The 21,208-nt window shown below is 43.8% G+C and overlaps 1 protein-coding gene across 3 annotated transcripts; it reads left to right on the forward strand.

Moving 5' to 3' along the window:
• Window positions 1-2,047: 2,047 nt before the first annotated feature.
• APMAP (adipocyte plasma membrane associated protein) lies at window positions 2,048-16,665 on the forward strand. Of its 3 annotated transcripts, none has more exons than XM_075088576.1 (9): window positions 2,048-2,205; window positions 5,529-5,645; window positions 9,366-9,481; window positions 11,224-11,316; window positions 12,818-12,934; window positions 14,208-14,382; window positions 14,824-14,958; window positions 15,317-15,509; window positions 15,724-16,665. In XM_075088576.1, exons 1-9 carry the CDS (start codon window positions 2,114-2,116, stop codon window positions 15,931-15,933), a joined length of 1,248 nt encoding a protein of 415 aa, XP_074944677.1. In that variant the 5' UTR covers window positions 2,048-2,113; the 3' UTR covers window positions 15,934-16,665. The 3 variants fall into 3 exon arrangements, with proteins under 3 accessions (XP_074944677.1, XP_074944676.1, XP_074944678.1); XM_075088575.1 differs by having other exon boundaries at window positions 2,068-2,205; window positions 11,212-11,316; XM_075088577.1 differs by lacking the exon at window positions 11,224-11,316 and having other exon boundaries at window positions 2,068-2,205.
• The last annotated feature ends 4,543 nt before the right edge of the window (window positions 16,666-21,208 follow it).

Below are 21,208 nucleotides of genomic sequence, written 5' to 3' on the forward strand. Positions count from 1 at the left end.
AAGGAGTGAAAATGGGATGTGTGTGGGGAACATGAGAGAGCATTGTGTAGAAAGTGGGTGTGTAGCCATCCTAGAGCCAAGCAGATGAGAAGAAAAGTCCTAGAGCCAAGCAGATGAGAAGAAATTTGTTTCCGGGTGCCATGGATCGTTTGTAAGTGTCAGGAACACATTCTCTGCAGGCTGCCTTGGCTATTAAGAAGTGAGGAAGATAATGTTTCACCCTTTACATACCACGTGGATGACACTATAGTTGTAATGCAGGGATGGACAGCAAATACCCTCATTAGCCACTCCAGCAGCTGCTTCTGGAAAGGTTCCAAAGCCACTTTCACTCTGGCAACCTTCTGGCAAGTGTCTCTGACAAGTCACGGAAAGGGCTAGAGAGAAAGGCAGGTGCCCATCTCCTCACTTTGTGTTTTGCTACTGCAGCTTCCCTGATTTATTTACAGAGAATTTATTGGTAAAATGGAGATGCTTTTCCAGCCTAGCACAGTTATATTCAGGGGCTGTCTCTGTGGCCAGTTAAAGTCACAGAAACTTACTTCAGCAGCAAGTTTCTGTTTTTAAACTGAGGAGGAACAGATGATTCTTTCTCAGCTTGAAAACAGACAATTCTGGACAGGGACTTGTCTGCTGCCTGAGTCTAGAGGTGCAGTGTGTTTTTCATGGCAGTGAGCCTAGCCCTGCTTTGTCCTGGGTAGAAGGATTTGGGAATGTAACTGCCTTTTGGGGTGGAAATGGCTATGCAAAATTACCAGCCTACAACCATTGGTAATGAATGATCTGCCACAGCAGCTTTTCCAGTCTTGCTTCTATTCTTCTGTAGCTGGTATGTATCTGCCTGGACTCCCTGTGTCAGCAGTGACAAAGCTTACTTTGGCTTTTGGGTGTGTTGAAGCCGGGAGGGTGGAAACCTAGCATTTTTTAGTGCTCATCCTGCACTGCAGAAGACTCAATTAAGTGTCTTTTTCTACCTGTTGGACCTTGGGGATGCTGTTTTAGTCTTCTGTGCCTCAGCCCTCTACACCCCCAAGGAACGACAGCAGCCTCACAGCAGAGCTGGGAGAATTTGTGGAATACTACTCAAAAGGCCCTGGGGTGAGATGGTTGTTCAGGAAAGCGGGTGACTTTAGGGAACAGTGCTCCTAAGCTCTCTTGCAGCTGCTGGGCCTGTTGCCTGAATTCAACCCAAACAGAAAAAAGGCCTACCCCCCACCTCCCTTTACTGGCCACAGCTCCTCCCTGTGGAAAACCCACACGTTTTGTTACATGATGCCAAAACGCCTTTCCCATTCCTTCGGAATTCTTTGTTCCAGCCCTTGCCTATTGAGCTGCGCTTGCTAAATGCTGTTTTTTAGTCTGATCTTGGCCCTGGCACCCAGTGTCCTTCCTGTAATGCTGCTGCCCCTGAGCAAGGCAAAGAAGCCAGGAAGAAATCTCAGCACGTTGTGTTACCCAAAAGGCCAAGACAGGAGCAAAAGGTGATGTTCTGGGAGCCTGTGGGCTGACAAAGACAGGGGAGCAGGTGTCACCCCTTGCATCTGGATTAAGCCATACCCAGGGTACCAAAGTCGTTGAGGGGGACAGGCAGCTCTGCCAGCTCCAACCCCCGCCACTGGCTCCCGGAGCCGGGGAGGGATTAGCCCTCCACGCCCCAGAGTCCCCCGGCGGTCCTCTGCCTCCCCGCCGTCCCACAGGAGACCATTACCCCCTCCCTCCCTCTGTTCCCCCCTCGCGGTTTCCTGGCGCCATCTTGCGGGCGCTGGGACTCGGGCTCGCCGCGCCCGGGGGAGGGACGCCTGCAGCCCTGGCCCTGCCCACAGAGGTCCCCGGCCGCCCGGGAGGCAGCGGTGGAGCTCGCTGAGATCCCCGTGGCGGCAGGGTAGCTATTATTCCGCCCTGCCCTCCGGAGGGGCCGGACCCAGCAGCGGCGAACGTACAGGAACGGCTGCCTACTCTGGCCCGCCGCGGCGCGGGGACGACTGCCGCCTGACGAGGGTGGGGGCGGGGCCGCGGGGGTGTTTGGGGGGCGGGGCCGCGGGGGCGGGGCCGCGGGGGTGTGTGAGAGGGCGGGGCGGGCGGCGGGAGCGCCGGTGGCACCGGTACCGGCAGCATGAATGAGGCGGAGGGTCTGCGGCAGCGCCGGTCCGTCCGCTCGCAGGTCATCACCGAGGACAGCCCGGCGCAGGAGGCCAAGGAGGGCAGGTGGGGACCTCCTCGGCCCCACGGGGGAGGGGGGCCTTCCGTGACCGTGGGGGCGGGGCAGGCCTAGGCTGAGGGGAGAGGAGGGCCGGGACGTGACAGGGGAAGCTGAGGGCACGGGTCCGGCCGGTGCGTGGTGGTGCTCGGCCGGACTCGGGGAAAGGGCTGGGTCTGGCCGGGGAGCCCAGGCGGAGGGTTCGCGATGGGCGGGCGGGCGGGCTGGGGGGCCCGGCCTGACCCGGGGCTGTAAGGCGGTGATTAGGCCTGGCCTGCGGGAAATGTGCTGGGCGCGGAGAGGCTCCGCTCGGCCTGGCCTGACCCGGCTCCGCAGCGGGTGCTTCTCTCCCCAGTGCTCCTGCTTCTGCTGGAGGTGGCTGACGGAGGGAGGAGGGTTTTGGGCAGGGCCTGCACACCTGCTTCTGCCAAACTGCAGGAAGAGTTCTTAACCAAAAAAAAAAGGTTAAATTCGTGGCTATTTTTTAAAATGGGTCTGTTTGAGGACTTTTGCTGGTCAAGAAATAACAATTATCCCATTGCAGCTTGCACAGATTTATTGTGGGCGTGATTAAGTCCTGTATAACTCTGGTTAGTCAGCTTATATTTGGCAATAGTTTACAGAGTAATCCTCGGTTCAAAGACTAGTCTATACGTGTCTGAGATACAATAACCTTATAAACAGTCCATTTGTTTGTGGCTAAGTTAAAGAAGGTTCCATTTACAATTTTCTGTTTAGGAATTTTATAAAAAATTGGCTTCAGTGTAACTAAAGGCAATAGCTGCAATAAGAAAGTGGTGGTGTTTGCTTTGCCTTCCGCTGAATGAAGTAGTTGATCACTTATAATACTTCGGTTCACCATCTGTTGTGTCTCTTCCAGTTTGAGTACCTTGCAGATTCTTATCTCTGCCCTTCAGGGTCATCAGAATGAAAGACTGTATATGGTGGCTTGCATGCGTAGCCCCTGTTTTTGAAGGAGAGCATCGGCATCTCTCAGCTTGAGAGGCTGCTCTTCCTGGCTTCAGCCGCTCTTGGTAACTTTGCTCAAATCAGTTTAATTTCTAGGGCTCCAGCAACGATCCAGAGTATCCACAGGTCCTGTTTTCATGAGGCTGTCCTGCATGAAACCAGTTGAAGAAATTCTGGAGTCTGCCCTTTTTCTGGCTGGGAGCCATGGCAGAAACTCTTGATTGCAGTTACTTTTCCCTCTGGCCACCCAACAGCTCTTTTGCCAAGAGGATGAGGCAGCCTCGACTCCTGGCTATGGTGGCCTACAGTATCGTCTTGCCAGCCCACTGTCTGTCTTCAAGAGTTTGTGCAATGGCTTCTCTTTTTAGTTCTTAGTAGCAACTAAATTGTTGTTATTACAGCTGGAGTCCTGGTAAATTGAATTATTGAGATTTGTGGCTGGTGTCCATGTAGGATTAATTATCAGAGGCACAATTAGCTAAGGATTTCTGTTTTGCTTATCAGTGTTGGTGAACCAATACTTCAGTGGTTCTTTCCAGTAACCAGTCAGTAACTTACAGTTGTTGGTATTCTATATTGGGTGAGTTTTATTTGTTTATTTTTATAAGGATGCTGAGCAGCTGACGTTTTAATTTTTTTAAAAAAGTTTTGGGGTTTTATTTAAATTCTTGTGGTTTCAGCAGTGTCTAAAGTAGTTCTTGCAGTTTGCAGGCTTGAAGTATGAGTTTGTCACCTCAATGTTCCTGCCTTTTTCCTTCATTGGCAGTTCCTTGCTAGTTTGAATGAGGATCAGAAATATGACCTTTACTTAAATCATGCTTTCAGGAGCTTTAATTAAGTTGGCTTTGGCAGATGCGTTCCCATCCATCTTTAGCTGCTTCCTTTTGTGTGAGCTGTTCTCAGATGTCACAAAGATGCTTGGGTGTCTGCTGATAGTACTTTTAATCTTAAAGTATTGAGCCTTCATCTTCTGAAGGACAGTGGAAGGAGAAGGCTGACAGCTGAAGTCTTTGTCTTTGTGTGAACTTGGGGATTGCCTTGTATCTCTACCACCTACTCTCAATTCCAGATCCAAGGGGAAACAGATTGGGAGGTTGTTGCTTCCTCGAGACATCTACTGTTAGAGCAGGAAGTGCTGAGTTCTTATAATTAATTACAAGGGCAGTCTGGCTCTTGGAAAGTATGAAGAGGTGTAAGTGCAGATGAGAAAGCTTGTTCTGAAGCATTTTCACAGCCTGGTCCAGCTCAGATGGAGACAAGCTTAGTGCTGTAACACTGCTGAAGTTCATGATGGGAATGCTGTGCTCTTGAGTACAAGCGACAAAATTTATTTTTCGCTATATCTGAGAGCAGGAGTAATTAGGCATGCTGGTGGAAAGGAGTTAGGCTGAGGTGGTGAGTGCCTGGGGGGAGCTGGGGAAAGTTTGGTGACCAACAGCAGCAATGCTAACACTTCTTGGAGTGGGCTGAACTGACTTTGGGCTAGCAGCAGCAGCAGCTCTTGTGGCAGGCTGTCAGCATTGTTGTAGCAGTCACCTTGGCACAGCCTGGTGATTTGCACAATGGCTTGTGATGGCCTGTTGGGTACTGTGCAGAGCTGGGGAAACTGGGGCAGGCCTGCATCCTAACCGTCTACACCTGATGCCAGAAGAGAGGGGCTGGGAGCAGTTGTACCATCAGGAAAGAGCTGTGATAGATTATGAATATTCTGACTTCTGTACATTGTGCATGCAAGCGGTGAGCAAATCCATGCCTAGTTTTGTACTTGCTGTTCCAGCTGATAATCCCAGAGGTTACCTTGATGCTGATATCAGTACTGCAAGTACATGTCTCTTGGTTGTGCTTTGGCTTGAGTTTCAAACCAATGTTCACTAAGTTACACAAGCTTTTATTTAACTTCCTCTAACGTTTGCTGTTTTAGTTGAACTTTTCATACAGAATTTGTGCTGGGATGAAAACCATTGCCAAAACTGAAGATCAAGTTAAAGAAACCCCAATGAAACAACATCACCTTCCCTCCATTTCTTGTGGTTTTTTTTGTTGTTTGTTTGTTTGTGTTTTTTGTTGTTGTGTTTTTTGGTGGTTTTTTTTTTTAGTCAGCTGTAACCTGTAGCATGCATGAAATCTGTACATGAAAGTACTTTGCCTTAAATGATGCCAGTATGCTGAGACTGGATAAATATCCCTTTCTATTATCCTAAAGGGTTCAAAATGGACCTTAAAGGTCATTCAGGATGGTGGTTGGGCAAAAGTATTTCTGGTTCCTTTTGTGAAGAAAATAGGCCGTGAAAGAATTTTTAAAGACTATTGTATCTTAAAACAGCTTAACATGTTAATCCTATTTCCTGTCTGGTTTTGGCAGTACTTACAGCAGCAAGGTGTTCCGTGTTACCTTCTTGACTTTGGCTGCATCTCTAACTGTGCCCCTGCTTGGAGTAACTGTTCTACTGGATTGTCCTATAGACCCTCAGCCTATAAGGTAAATTGTTGCTTTTTTTTTTTTAAATAAATGTTATTGAAGCATAACTTCTAGTATGTGTTGTGTTGTTTTTTGGGGGGATTTTTTTAGCAAACAAGAGTCAACCGTGTAAAGTGGTTCTAACTGGATTAAGAAACTGGGGAGTGATTATCCATTCCCACAGCTTACTTTGCATACTCAGTCTGTTTCTGAGCCATCTTGTGCAGTTGTGTGTCACTACTGATCATTGAAGAAGCTGAATTACTTTCTTTGATCATTAATCTAGAAAGTGACTTTCTGCTGTCCAAGCTGTCAGTGGAGCTTGTGATTACTTAGGTGCACTCTTGCCTTCTGTGAAACAAGAACTTCATTTTCACTAAGGACCAAGCTGTACCTCTGCTATTATAGTTCTGTCAAAGAGAGACTGTTTATCTGAGGATGGAAATTGAAATGAATAACCTGACTGGGTTGATTTGGTGCTTTGTACAAGTGGAACCATATGGGGATGTTATATTTAAATACAGATCTCAGAAGGCTATGCAGCTAGGTGACTTCTGCCCTGTCTGAATTTATAAACAACTGAATCGAGGTCTGCATCAAACGTGTAGCTTGAGAAGACGTGACCTGTGTTGGGAGAAGTGCGCGAAACACACTGACTGGTAGCATAGGGTGGAGTCACGCTGTTTAGTGCTCCTGGCATTTTGAAGTAAGTGAAAATGCTCAGTCTGCTAAATATTTATGATCAACTTGATAATTCATTAACAAAAAGGAACAATACTGTAAATATCTCTAGAGGCGAAAGAAACAATGCGGTAGGGTAGTACTTACAAGTCTTGCCAATGGGCTATTAGACATAAGCTGCCTCATTGCAAAGCATAATGAAATACTTTCTGCTGTGGTTGGGTTTAATAAAATCCAGTTCCCTGAAGTACATTGCAACTGAACAGTAATTCTGAAAGCCAACAGAATACGTCTGTAATGCTTTTCCTATTACATAGTCCTGGTCTAATTCTAGTCCAGGGTAACAGTATTCTGCATGCTTACATTTCTTACTTTAAGTCCCTTTTGCAAGACTATTCGTCCTGCCCAAATCACTGGCTTATATTGCTATATGTTCTTAATTAGCTTCTTAGCTTCATTGCCAGAAGTGGTTCCAGTTTGTACAATAGATAGGATGATTCTGTGTGACGTTTATGAAATGTTTTGAAAAAGCCCAAGGAGGTAGGTGCTGCCTGATTCAATCCCTTCAGTAAAAGAACATGTAGAAATTGCATTTGCTAATAGTGATGTTATTCCTGTAAGCCACTGGAAATGATGAGGAATAAGGGGGGGGGGAGAAGAAACCAGATGTGATCTGTGAAACACCATGTCAAATTCCTGCAACTCTGGTTTATTTCAAGTTCTTTACCTGTGAGCCTGTCTTGGATAACAGTGATCCCAGGGAGGATTTTCTGCTTGCAAACACAACTGTCCAAAGCTCCCAGCAAATTAATTCCTTATCTGAAGCCTGTTATCCTCATCTGAAACTCTCTAATGCTTGGAAGAAGGGACAGAAAACAAATTTATTTTAGCACTGTGAAGACATGTCTGCTGTAAATCTTCTGTGGACAGGAGCTAGTAATTCGGTTGGCTTTGCTACTGCAGTAATACATACTTAAAGAAAAGTTTGCTGCCTGTTAGCAGACCGATAAAAGTATGTATTTTTCTCTCCTTTTGAATTATTTGTGTTCTGAACCTGTTTTTGTCAATTTTCATACCTTTTATAGTTTGCAATTTCAGTTGACATTTTCCCCCCAGTCACTGAAGCTCTAGAAATTGTAATGATTTTCACCATATGAGTAGCAGAGTTGCAATGTGGTTAATGACAAATAGGTTCTGGATCCTGTGAAACTGGGCAAGTTTTGGAGTCAAACCTCATTTTTTTTAAGATTCTACAGGTGGAAGGTGTTTGCTTATGGCCATATAAGGAGTTATTTAAAAAAATTTTTTTGAAAAATTATTTCAAAACCTGGCCTAGGGAGCTTTAGCATATTCATGTGAATGAACACCTAATAGGCTTACCACCCTGGGCGTGTATGCAGCTTTGAGTAATAACTTGAAATCCTTAACTCATTGAGACTGAGGTGGCTTATGTGTGTGTTTTTAAGAACCTAAGAAGCTGAAACATGTTTGTTAGCACAGTTAAGGCTGGTTTTGAAGCACAGTGCTTTGGGGCCTGGTATTTAAGTTGAAGCTGTGTAGGCATCTTACTGCTTCCCTCCTCCACGTTTCTGTAAATGGTTGGAACTCCAGTTGGTTTGAACCTGGCTATTTAAGTGAATAAGGGCTTGCAAGACTGGATCTTATTTTGTCATTTTGACGTTCAGTTCAATGCCCTTTAAGTTTATGTGCAACTTAATCCTCTGAGTTGGTCTTTCTCTGTGGGAATGCATTCAAGTCATGAACTAGAATCTGTGTTTCAATATGGTATGAAAGCATGTGTGCTGCAGTGCTCAATCTACCAGCACACTTTTTTCCCTAGCTGTATGCTAATTAGTAATGAATCTTCTGCCCCCCCGACCCCCCCCGCCCCCCCCCCCCCCCCGGTGAAAATGCAATACAGTGTCAGATCTCGCTGTATTGGAGTGTTGGAGGACAGCAAGTTGACCATGAACCAGCACCGTGCCCTTGTGGCCAAGAAGGCCAATGGTATCCTGGGTGCATAAAAAGGAGTGTGGCCAGCAGGTTGTCGGAGGTTATCCTCCCCCTCTACCCTGCTCTAGTGAGACCACATTTGGATTACGGCGTCCAGTTTCGGTCCACCCAGTTTAAGAAGGACAGGGAACTGCTTGAGCAAGTCCAGCAGAGCGAGAGCTACCAAGATGATCAGGGACTGGAGCATCTCTCTTATGAAGAAAGGCTGAGAGATTTGGGTTTGTTCAGCCTGGAGAAGAGAAGACTGAGGTGGGATCTTATCAATACCTATAAATATCTAAAGGGTAGGTGTCAAGAGGATGGGACTGGCCTCTTTTCAGTGGTGCCCAACGACAGGACAAGGGGCAATGGGAACAAGTTGGAACACAGGAAGTTCCAGCTAAGCATGAGAAAAAACTTCTTTACTGTGAGGGTGACAGAGCAGTGGCACAGGCTGCCCGGGGAGGCTGTGGAGTCTCCTTCCCTGGAGACATTCAAAACCCACCTGGACACGTTCCTGTGCCCCCTGCTCTAGATGTTCCTGCTCAAGCAGGGGGGTTGGACGAGATGATCTCCAGAGGTCCCTTCCAACCCCTGCCATTCTGTGATTCTGTAAAATGCCAGGCTTTTAAATTTAAAAATCTTTTTGCTTAGGTATTTGCATATATCTGCTTAGGAAAAATTCTGGTACAAACGACTCATTCAGCTGAGTAAGAAAGCAGTTATTCTTTTCTGTTGTGGCAATGCAGAAATGCTTTGCCTTTGTGTAAGATAGATGAATTGGAAACGTGTTGTTGGACTTGAAGCTGTATAGATTTCCAGATACGTCTTAGGAATACATAAATGCAACTTTTCTTATCATCAGAACCAGAAAATTATGGTCCTTGATGAACAAGAGTCAGTTTTTCAGCTTGTCGGCTGTGTTTTCTTTTTTGAAATATGCTGTATGTAAAGCATAGGACAGGTTTGCAGGAGTTGGCGAACTAGAAAAACAATGATCCAATACGTCGCTAAAGAGCGTTTGCAGATTTGTACAAAGGACTATGAGGTCTGTGTTCTGTTTTGCAGTTTGAAGGAACCTCCACTCCTGACAGGTGCGCTAGAGCCCAATATCAAGTTACGCAAAGCTGAGCGGTTATGGGAAAATCAGCTGGTCGGACCAGAGTCCATTGTCAATATTGGGGGTAAGCACTGACAGTATATGTTTTTAAAGAAGGGTCTTTGAATGTTGCTGTATTGGTAAGGGTTTGTTCAGCCATATAGTTCTTAGATAACAAACTCTGGAAGTTATTTTGAATATCGAGGTATTTTTTTTTAATAAAAAAAATGTGTTATGCAGCAAAACCTGGTGGCTATATACTGTTTTTCTCCTCTTTCCCCAGTATAAAATAAGTTTTGTTGCCAGATTAAAAATCCCTGTCTTCCAGGATTGTTTGGAGGAAGTGGTCCCATTTTTCATTTGTCTAACTCTTAACTGGGAATTAATATTTACAAGATACTACCTACTCTCTTAATGCTCATTGACTCTGAGGAGCTGAGATTTGTGATGTTAATTTTTGCTTATATGTTTACATTTTAGTGCTGTTACATGCATTACAGGTGCCATCCTATATCTCTCTCTTACCACACAATGCATTCTCCCCAAACCACAAACCTCTGAGTAGTTTCTTAATGAGGTGACTAGGCTTGTAATAGCAGGACACCCACTTAGTAGGAAACCAGCTTTGTGCAGGGGTTGTTTCCTGTGCCTCCTGAAGGGGGTTAAAGCTAGAAACTACTCCTGACATATGAGTTCTTGACTGTTTCAGTGTGAAAAGGAAAGGGTGTGGGAGTTGCAAGCAAGGCCCTTACTGAAACATCCTTCAGTACAAGAGGTGCTCAGTAGCCATATCATTTATTTTCCTTCTGCTATATCTTCTAATAAACTAATAAAATATTATTAAAAATTATTTTACCCAGCAAGAAACTAATCTAAGTTCCTTCCTCAGACTATGCTTATTCTGCCCATCTCTGTTAACAATGTGCTAAAGTGATTACCTGAAGCCACTGGCTCTTTTCTGTTACCTAGTTCCGTCAGTCTCATTGGAAACTCTTTAAGGAAACCTTCCTGCAAGGGACAACTGACCTATGGGTGAAATAATCAACCTGATTGGGAATAAGTTTTGTATGAATAAATGTTGAAGTATTCTTATTCCCTTTTAAAAGTGTAATTAGCAAACTTAAATCTTCAGTTGAACTGGAGATGGAGAAGTCCAAGCAATGGGCTCTACTAATCCAATGGTCTTTCATTTAATTTGGTTGTATGGAAGAGTTTGTGTGTTGTTTGTGTTCAGTGAATCTGTCTTATGCTATCACATGGCTTAGCATGCATACAGTAATTTGGCAAAGGTTTTGGTTTGGGTGGTTGTTCAATTGCTATAGTTTTTGGAAGTCTTCTCCAGAACAGATACAATATGAGCACTGGCAGGTGTCCGGCAGCCTATGTGGACTGTATCAGAATGAGAAGGTTTATCTAGTCAGTCTCTCATTGAAGAGCGGCAAGATGGATGCAGAGCCTGATCACCTTTTATGATATAGAAATTTGTTCAGAGGGATCAATCCAGTGACTAGCCATTAAGTTGTTATGTCCACCTTTAACCAAGGATTTGGACCACTTACAGGTGAAAAGCTTTGTATCCCATATTCATAATTCCTAAGGCTTAAATCCTTCCTCTTCCTTTTGAGTTGGAAGAAATCTAACCAAATACTTTTTATTTGCCTTCATCTTTCCCCTTCCCTCTTTATTCTTTTGTTATGTCTGAAGAAGACTGTTACTTCACTGTAACTTAAACATCAACTCTACTTCATGCTAGTAGAAGGATCACGTAAAAGGATGTTCACCACTACAGTTTTGTGATCAATCTAATCACACCAGTTGTTTTTGCAGATGTGCTATTTACTGGGACAGCTGATGGGAAGATTATCAAAATTGAAGATGGGGAAATACAAACAATAGCTAGAATTGGCCACGGTCCTTGTGGTGAGTGACAGCTCCTGAACATAATGTACCTGAAAATGTCTGGGTCAGGGCTTGTGTTCATTAAACTGGTGTTCTGTCTGGATTGCTCATGCAAGTGCATATCTTCCTCTGTAGCATTTTTTTAACAGAAATATTAATATATTTGTACGAGTGGAATATGTATATAAGCCCTGGAAGGAAGAGCAGAACAAAGGGCCAAATGGATGGGAATGGGTGCTCTTGATAACAAAGAACACTGTTCCCAGCAGTAAAATTTAGGAATGCGGGTTTTTTATGTCATAACTACAAGGCCTGCAGTCTCGTAATGCTGATCATGGGTGACTTGTCAGTAGAAGATCCTGTATCTTAACACCAGGATGAAGATGAGGTTGAAGTGCATCACAAACATTCCTTTTCCTGTTAGTCCATCTAGAAAAAGCATGTATCCTAAACAAGAAAAAAATGGGCAGCAACCTGGCCTAATATTTATGGAAGCTGAAGTCGGCAAGATTGAGGTGAAGGGCCATAAAAAACTGAGGACTCCTAAACAAGTGTGAGTGAATGAACTCTGAGATAATGTGTGAGTTGAAAAGATCAACTTATTTAGAGGATTTTGAAAATAAATATCACTTCCCCATCTACAAAATTTTGCCTTGCATGTCATGTACTAATTCCCCTTCCTCTGTTTGTAAGTACAGCGGGGGGTTGTGGTGGCTGCACCTGCTTTAGCAGAGACCTTCCATTGGTCATGATATTTCTGTCTTCTCACCACTGAATTGCAGTTATGTCTTGTTGAATTCCACACCTCTTTCTGAACCACTTATTTGATTCATTTAATGAGATTTCTGGAACTGAGTGAGAAAAACTGGTAGTAGCTTGTTTATTAACAGAACCATTTCTATGGGGAAGCTTAACATTGGCCATCTCAGTACTGCCTGAGTTGGGGAGGGAAGTGGAAAGGCTGTAGCTGACTACCTTCTCCAGAAGTTTCTTTTACTCATCTTTCAAACTGCAGATATTCTGAAGTTCTTAGTTCTTCAGGACTCAAGTAGACACATTTTTCAGATTTGCAGTATTCCCCTTCTTCCTCACTTAGAAGTCTTCAGTGTCTGTGTCTTGAGAAACCAGCTCTTTCATGACAGTGTGGGAGCTTTCCAGAAAAAGAAAGTTCCAATATGTGCATGTAATTTTTTTTTTTATTTAGAAAAGAAAAAGAAACCCGTAGTAAAACTGATTCTTTCTGAGAAGTGTTTAATTAAATCCAATTTTCTTACATTCAGTCCTACTTGGGGCAGCTCTTAGCTATCTACTGGCCTGGCAAATTATGAGATTCTCTCTAGACTGGTGAAAACATGGGGATATCTGTTTCACTCACACCTAGGAAAGTAAGAATCATTTCTTTAATGGATGTGTGTGGTGCTGGCCATAGAGTTTCATTAAGTTACAGTTTGACCTACGTAGGTAGCCTGAATGCCTTGTATTTATTTCTATTGGGAAAAACATTTAAAAATTGTTTCCTAAGGAACTCCTGAAGATGAGCCAACATGTGGAAGACCACTTGGCATCAGAGTGGGGCCAAATAACACCCTTTTTGTGGCAGATGCTTATTATGGACTCTATGAAGTTAATCCTGGTACAGGTATGACTTTTCTGCTCAAAACTTATCTTCCACTGACAAATCTGGCCTTCATTTGCAGTTTTGCCAGACACTGGAGGCAAAACGATGCTTGACTTCTTTGTAAAGTGGGTTTGGAGCTGTCTGGATGAAATATGCTGTGTGATATTTATTTTCTTGTAGCAATCACTTCCTCTCTATATCTGTCTGTCTGGATCAGAATTAACAGTGGCTTATCTTCTGCTTTTGGTTGTCAAAATTGGTACCTCAGGATCCATGAATAAAGCTCTGTGTAATTGTTTCTGTTTTCATTATGGGGGAAAAATATTGCTGTTACATAAACTTTTTGTCACGTTTGCTGTACTTCTGTTTCTGCCTTGATCTCGCTGTATGGTAGTGAAGAGCTCTTAACTTCCCTGTAACCCCAATCTGTAGAAAGTGAAGCGAAATGTATTTTGGTGTGGCTGAAGACCAAGTGGCTTGTCCCTGCTGGAAAGGCACTTCTGCATCGTGCCCTTTCTTATGTGTCTCTGAGCCAGATCTCAGCTTTAGCAGCTGTGCTCTCAGAAAGCGATAGTTGCTTTTGTGTGGGGATGATTTTCTCACACCGTATACTTCCAGACTGGCTTCAGGTGGGGAGAAGGAGGCTAGCCAACTGCTAGATGAGGTGTAACCATAGGGCTCAGACTGTGTGGATCTGGGAGGTTTTGATCAAGGTCTCCCCTTTTGATGGCAGACAGCTGCCATATTAGCTCAGTCATGACAAAAACAAGTAAACAAACCAACCCAAACCCTGTGCCAAAGATTACTTCAATAGATTTTGATTCATTTTAGATATTTGACCTTAATAATTTGCCTGGTAATACGTGGCAGAGCTGACTGCAGCAGAGCATGTTAGTGAACCTGCTGATGTTTTAATGTTTAGAAAGTATTACTCTCTGTTCCTACAGATTTATGGGGAAAGAGGGAGTGGTGACTGGTTTGCCTGCATCTTTCTACAAGGTTGGGACCTGAGTTTGCACTTGGTTTTATATGAGCTTCAGAAACATGAAAAGTCTGGCACTTATCAATATGGAACATCATCTACTCTTCTGGTTTTTTTTCTCCTGGTCATTCATGTTCGGTCTTGAGTTGTTACATTACAACCCATAACCTTATTACTTAACAGAGGCAGGAATGGAAAAAATGTGAAGTGCCTGCTAATTTCATGTTAGTACTTAACTAATTTCCATGGCAGGACATACAAAAACTTGTCTTCTCTGTCTTTTCGGGTTTTTTTTCTTCTCTCTGTAACCAGGTGATACAAAAATGCTTGTGTCAAACAAAGCACTAATTGAAGGACAGAAGTTGTCATTTCTGAATGATCTTACAGTGACCCGGGATGGGAGGAAAATCTACTTCACTGAGTCCAGTAGCAAATGGCAAAGACGAGACTACTTATTCTTGCTAATGGAAGGCACAGATGATGGGCGGCAAGTATCTCTTCCCCAAGGCATTTAACTTATTGTAAGCTCAGCTTCCTTGGTCTTCAAGTTTTTTCTCTTTATAAACCACTGTGCAAACACTGCACTGCCCAGGAGAGGGTGAGAGGATGTGTGGATGTTGCTAATGAGACATGCAGCAAAATAAATTAGATTCTTCTTTTTCCTTCAAGAAGACTTGCATGGAACGTCTATTTTAAAAAGGAAGGTGTTAGCATTAAGTTCAGCCTAAACCCTTCATGAATGCTGCCAGTTTCAAGTGGCTTAGTATTTCTTCTGTGTTCATAAAAAGCCAAAAATGCTTCCTGGCTATTCTGCCTTTTTAACTTAGGTGAAATGCATGTAAGAGAAGATTGAATGCCTGGAGGATGAAACCAAGGTGAATAAATATTTTTCTTCACTCAAAACCATAATATGATGCTTTCTTTTTAGCCTGCTTGAATATGACACAGTAACAAAAGAAGTGAAAGTCTTAATGAAGGGGTTGAGGTTTCCCAATGGTGTCCAGCTCTCTCCTGCAGAAGACTTTGTTCTGGTGCAGGAGACAACCTTGGCTAGAATCAGGAGGTGGGTATGACTTTGCTGAAATTATTACCTCTCTCTGTTTAGAGATTGCTTCAATAACTGAGTTGAATGACAAAAGAAACCCTACACTCTATTCATGTTTAGATATCAATGGCAAAGAAGGTGGCCTTCCTCAATGCTTAATTTTTTCTTTCACTGTAAATATCTGGACTGCATAGTCTTTCCGTCAGTGGCTCCTTGAGCATAACAGAGTAAGCTGACGTGGCTGTGCTGTACTTCCCCATACCAAAATAAGGAAAAAAAGATTAGGGTTTTTTAAAGTGAATTACTTTTGGGACTTTTATTTATTACTTAGACTGCTTGAGTTAAGATGTCCTAATCCTACTATTGTAACTTTCAGGTATTATGTGTCTGGGCTGATGAAGGGTGGAGCAGATATGTTTGTTGAGAATATGCCTGGTCTTCCAGATAATATCAGATTAAGCAGCTCTGGAGGATATTGGGTAGCTATGTCAGCTGTCCGGCCTAATCCTGGATTTTCTTTGTTGGATTTCTTGTCTGAAAAACCATGGATTAAAAGGATGATATTTAAGGTAAAAAAAAATTATCACCTTTAGTATAGGAATGGAAGTGAGAAATGTTTTTCCTCTTCCTTCCTCTTCATAGGCAGATCTTTAAATGTGTGCTTATGTTCTTCGCTGCTTTTTCCAAGGACTATGGAATGGTTTTGACTGTATAAGTGTCTGAGATCTAATTGTGGAGAGAAAAATATTCTGTTGTTAATTTTCTTTTTTTCTTTTCTTTTAGTTGCTGAGTCAGGAAACCGTGACAAAGTTGGTGCCCAAATATAGCCTTATTGTTGAACTTAGTGAGACAGGATCCTACAGAAGAAGCTTTCATGATCCCAATGGGGTAACGGTAGCTTACGTTAGTGAAGCACATGAGCACAATGGATATCTTTACCTGGGCTCCTTCCGGTCTCCATTTATTTGCAGACTTAATCTTCAGCATGTTTAACTGTCCATCCATGAGGAAGTGCCACTGCCCTATTAATACTCCAGAAGTTCAAAGGAAGCATGTGGTTGAGGTGGTGCATGACCAAGGACAAAAAGTGGAAGACAGCCTGTTAACATGAAGTAGCGCCATACTGTTGCCATAGGACAATGTACAGCTTGCTGTACCTGTCTTCTTCCTTGGTTTGACTGCCCTTGCTGTGAAGTTACATGCATAATTATTAATAACTGAGGAGTATGGTGGGGCATCTTCCTACAGTTATGTGCTCCTTAAAGAAAATCCACTGCTTTTCCATGTCCAGCCCTGTTTGGAGTCGTTTTAAATAGACATCATCTGTCACCTTTAATGCAACTGTATGTCTTCTTACACTGGAAGGATGTGTGATGTATGGAATTTAATTGTGTATAATTTGGATTGAAGAGGATGTCTTGCATGTGTTTATTTTCATTTTAGAACCTCCTGTTTAGGAGTGATTACAGTGCATGTTCTAATATCATACCATGGTGCTGTGGTAGGGGCAGCAACATCCAGAACATGCCTAGAAATCTAGTTACACCATTTGGGTTTCTTCAATACAGCCTGTGTAATCAACATCAGACACTACAATTAACCGTTAATCAACATGATGAATCAAATTTTATCATTATCAGTGGATTCCTGTGTTTCTTTATAGCATTGTAGTTAGATGATGAATGAAAGTTGCATTTTCTATGCAATTAAAGACTAGTTCCAGCAGGTTTAAAAAAGGTCACTGGTAGTATTTCCTCTGTGTTCAATGTAAGTCTCCTGTTCATTATGTAAGTGGCTGATCCTGAGAAATGTGGGAGGGAAGAGGGCCAGCTGCAGGAATCTTCTTCAGCATTCTTTTTATGGAGAACTGGTAAAGGTTTTTGGGAAGGTTGGTGTCTGAAGATGGATGTGGATTGAAAGGGCCCCTGTAAAATCTAGTAATAGCGGATGAGGAAGGGTTTAGTGGAAAATCTTGGAATGTGGTGGTAGCTCATGGGTGCTTTCTGGCATCTCCAGAGGAAATGGTTTACTTCCCCTGTTAACAGATATTCTGCTTGGTAAATCCAGAGAATGCTTTTCTGTCAGCTACTACAATGGAAAGGCTGTACTGTTACATTTTAAATAAGAGATTTTGCATCTTGAAGAACTAAAGGGGTTACTTCAAAAGCTGTGTGATTTAGTGGATTGATTTGTGCCCTGGGATTGAAGATTTCGCTGCTCTCTCTTTTTCTGCCACTGGGTGATAGTCAAACATAAACTTCCGCTATTCCTCAATTTCCTCAGCTTTGAAAAGGAAATAATCAAGATTTGCTTGGTACATAATGAAAAGCACCAGAGAAGGGAAAACTGATCTTAAAAATGTCATCTGCTTTCACTGGCCTTCTGCGCTTGTCTTTATTAATGGGGGATATGCAAATGAAAGTGACGATTTTCTGTCAGTGCTTCTGTCACCTTGTTCTATGTTACTACTAGGCTGCAGCAGTCCTGTAGTAGCAAGTAGCTGATGGTTGCTGGATCAGGCTGACTTGTGTACAGGCCTGGGGCTGCTAGCCGTTTTGCTTGACCTGGTGGTTACTGGGTTTGGGAGGGAGCTCAGTAAGAGGCGAAAGAAGCCTAGTAGATGAGTTGCTGCAGGCTCTGACCTTTCGTCCAGCTGAGCCCTATATAGCCCTTAAAGAGCCCTTAATAGTTTGTGGACAGAGATGGAGTGATACTATGGTAAGTCTGAAAGGCTGAAGAGGTATGACCCGCCTGGGGCGGGGGACGGACTTCTTGCTGTGGGAACTCTGAAGAAAGGCTGAGAATGGGACATGCTTGCAACATCTCTTTCTAGGGAAATGCAGCACAGGGCAGTCTGTTTAAAGAGCAGCTGGTTAGCATTGCTCTGCCAGCCCTTGCAGCTATTTGTCCCATTCTGGTAGGATATGAAAGTTGAACCTGATGGTATCTTAAATTGGCATTGTAAAAGCAAATTTGTTGTGGGGCTTGGTTTTTGCTGGTGCTCTGGTAGCCTTGGGGCAAGCACAGCTTTGCTTGTTGTTGCATAGTTACCTCTAGTGATTCATTTGCCAAAGTATCTATCTGAATAACTTGTGCTGTCTTTTGTAGTGAAGTAGACCGTGGCTGTTTTGGCATGCCAAATCTGGTGGCTTTTGTGTGACTAATTCCCTTTTAAGACACTGTCTCTGGAATTAGGAAGTGGGGAAGACAGGAAGTTGTAGTGCTGCTGATGCTCAAGAGGGATAAGACGTATGAAGAGTTGTCTCTGGGGAGTTTTTTGGTTCTGATCCTTTTCCTATTCTTCCACCCTCTCACTCTTTCCTGGCCACTGCTGGAGACTAGCTTAATACACTGATGATCCTGTGTTCCCACCAGAAAGTTCTTGAGTCGTTTTTAGTTCTCTGAGCTCTGTAGCAAGTACAGCAGACACAGAGGTCATGTGAATAACTTGCTTTTCTTGGGGAAGGGGAAAAGAAAATGCCAAATATGAGTGGTATCTACCAGAGTGTGGCTTTGTCTGGTGTGACTTTTGAGTGGACCAGTCCAAACTGTTAGATAGCGGCCAGGCGTAAGTATCTCGGGGGCAGGCGCAAGAAGACTCGAAATGATTAATCATGGCAGAACTGAAGCGCAGAAGCAGCTTCCCCTAACCTGAAGATAGCTAATACCCTTATTCAGTGGGGCTGTTGCCTTCTGAGCTCTTCTCTTACCCCTAGGCTAGTAGGGAGAGTTGTTCGGCCAAGTCCCACTGTCAGGAAAGGAGGCTGGGCACCATGAAGATATTGGAGCTGCCTGCAGAGGAGTCTTCCTATGTGGACCAATTTGCCTACAAAATCTGGCAAGTCAGTGGTGAAGGCTAGTGCTGTAGCACAGAGGAAGCTGAGCTGATACCTTGGTCATGGTGAAGGCTGATGTCTTGCCCTGCCTGTTGCGTCCATCCTGGGCAATAGAAATTTTTCGTTGTTCTTAACTGTGCTTTGTTGGAAAGTAGCTGAATAGCTGTCAGTCTAAATGAGTTTGTCTAAAGGTTAAGCCTTTGGACAGAGTGTGCAGTTCTTCTCAATTTAAATTCTCAGAATGAATAAAGCCTGTCAGTCCAGTCTCCGCAAATAGTGTTCACCAGGTACAGGTCCAGTCAGTCAGCCATTCCCTTAAAAAAAAAAAAGACCACTGAAGTCTGTAAAGCACCCAGTGTAAACTGTGGTAGGTGGCACAACTTAATATCATTCTAAGCAACAAACCTTGCATTGTGACAGACTGCTTAACCAGGTCATTGGTATTTAATTTGTCATAAGAACCTTAACGCTTCATTTTAGCTGGAGCTTTATGGACATAAATATGGGTCAGTCTTTTTCTCAGAGTGAGGTGATCTGGCTGACTCCTGTGTCCTGAAATTTGTCTGCAAGGTTTTTCAGTGCTGTGCTTGGCCCTGCAAGTTAGAGCTCAGCCTGAAGCAGAGTGGGATAATGGCATGTGAGGCACCAAGGTCTAGGGAAAGTCAGTATGCTTGACGCTTCCTGGTGAGAGAGATGACTCACCCAAGACTACTGATGCCTCCATGGCCCCTAAAATTGAAAGGAGGCCAATTACTGTCTTGATGGCTGCAACACTGCAGGGTGGAACTACACTACCAGGCAGAGGTGTCACTATGCAGTTTAAGGATCTTATGACAGGTATCTGAATGCAGGATCTGCATGCTTCCAGTCCAAAGAGATGCAAAGTTTGCAGAGGCTGAAAAAGTGCCTTTCCTGAGCTCAGATGGTGTTGGCTCCCATTCCTGGTGCTGTGCTGGATCCTGACAGTCCATCCTTTATATGCAGAAGTGGGGTGGTCTGCTGTAGAACCCAGATGAAACAGGTTGACTGACACAGTTCTTTCATTACTAAGCATAGGGGATGCTTAAGAACAGTGTTTTTATAGAAGCTCAGATGCTTTTAATGGTTCTTCAAATGCAAACTTCCCAGAGTAATTGGGAACTAACAAACTGGCATAAAGTCCTCTGGGTGCTCCTGTGAAGACTGCTTTTACCAGCTCATTCTGCTTCCACAGAAGTGTGAGTCAATGGCATGTTACGGTTTCAGATGGGTGGAACACATCTGCCTTGAGGAGTGGGAAAGCTGGAACAAGTCAGGCTTGGAAAAAAACAGCTTTGTCTTTTCACTTGATGGTATCAGTACAGGAACATGACACCTTTGTACCTCTGAGGCTGGCTCTTCTCTAGTGTGGAGGCATTGCCCACGCTGGAAGAAGCAAGAGCATTTACAGCAGTATCCAAAGATCCTGTCAGGGCAAGATTGTTTTCTGGTGGCAGGAGAAAGGGGCTGTGGCTCCCTACGAAAGGAGGAAACCCTCTGTGCACAACTCCCAGAAGAGCCTGAGGGTGCTTCCTTGTGCCTTACCAAAACTTCTTTTGGGACAGCCTTTGGGATGTGGAATTGGAGAACAGTGCCGGGTCTCCTGAAGGGCTTGGGGAAATCTTTGCTTTAGTCTAAAGCCCTGCAGTAAAACAGCCTAAAGAAAAGGAACTGAGCTGGAGTACACCACAGCTGTGCATTTTAAAGGTATGTTTTGTTTTGCCTTGTTGGCTGAACAGATGTTTCTGCAGGGCACAAATATCAAGAAGATATTGCTGAAGCTATTTAAAATGCTATTCCACAGCTAATTGCCCTGTCCCTTCTCTGGAGCAAACTTTTCCTGTAGTAGAGCTACTGGAAGGCAACTCATGTATGCCCCTGACACTTACATGCGACGTTAGTATCTCAGCATAAAGATCTGATGAAAGTGATTGCAAAACCTTGGCGTAAATTTGATTCCTTTAAATCTGGGTCTGCTTTGTGGCAGTAACCTTTGCAGATGAGATAATGACCTCCTAAGCTTCTGGGTCTGTCTGCTAAGTGATCACAATAGAGATCTGATGATGCTGACACTTGGACCTTCTCATCTAGTTCACTTAGAAAACAAAGTGCTGTAAACGAATAAGCACATGGGGCAGCTCATTTTGCTACTCTGCTTGAGGTAGGGACCGAAAAATTTAGCAGTAAGTGATTGTAGTTGGCCACACATTTTTTTTCCTCCCAGCCAGAAGCCGTCTTGTTATCTAGCTGCTGCCATTTAAACCTTGTCTTGGTTCTGCGCAGCTGCATGCATGACTCCCAGAGCTGTCAGTGGGTCCTGGAAGTCAGTCAGGTTGTGAAATTGGGTGCAACTGGTATAGAAAGGCCTTCCAGTTCCTTAACGTGGAGCTGCTGATGTGAAGAGAATGCTAAGT

This window comes from Phalacrocorax aristotelis, chromosome 3, assembly GCF_949628215.1.
Source record: "Phalacrocorax aristotelis chromosome 3, bGulAri2.1, whole genome shotgun sequence".
Lineage (NCBI taxonomy): Eukaryota > Metazoa > Chordata > Aves > Suliformes > Phalacrocoracidae > Phalacrocorax > Phalacrocorax aristotelis.

What these genes read in the sequence shown, in the direction of transcription:
- APMAP (XM_075088575.1), top strand. Translation starts at nt 2,114, where the DNA reads ATGAATGAGGCGGAGGGTCTGCGGCAGCGCCGGTCCGTCCGCTCGCAG. An exon ending in ATAGACCCTCAGCCTATAAG is followed by an intron (nt 5,646 to 9,365) that starts GTAAATTGTTGC and finishes TCTGTTTTGCAG; the next exon opens with TTTGAAGGAACCTCCACTCC. An exon ending in ACCTTGGCTAGAATCAGGAG is followed by an intron (nt 14,959 to 15,316) that starts GTGGGTATGACT and finishes TGTAACTTTCAG; the next exon opens with GTATTATGTGTCTGGGCTGA.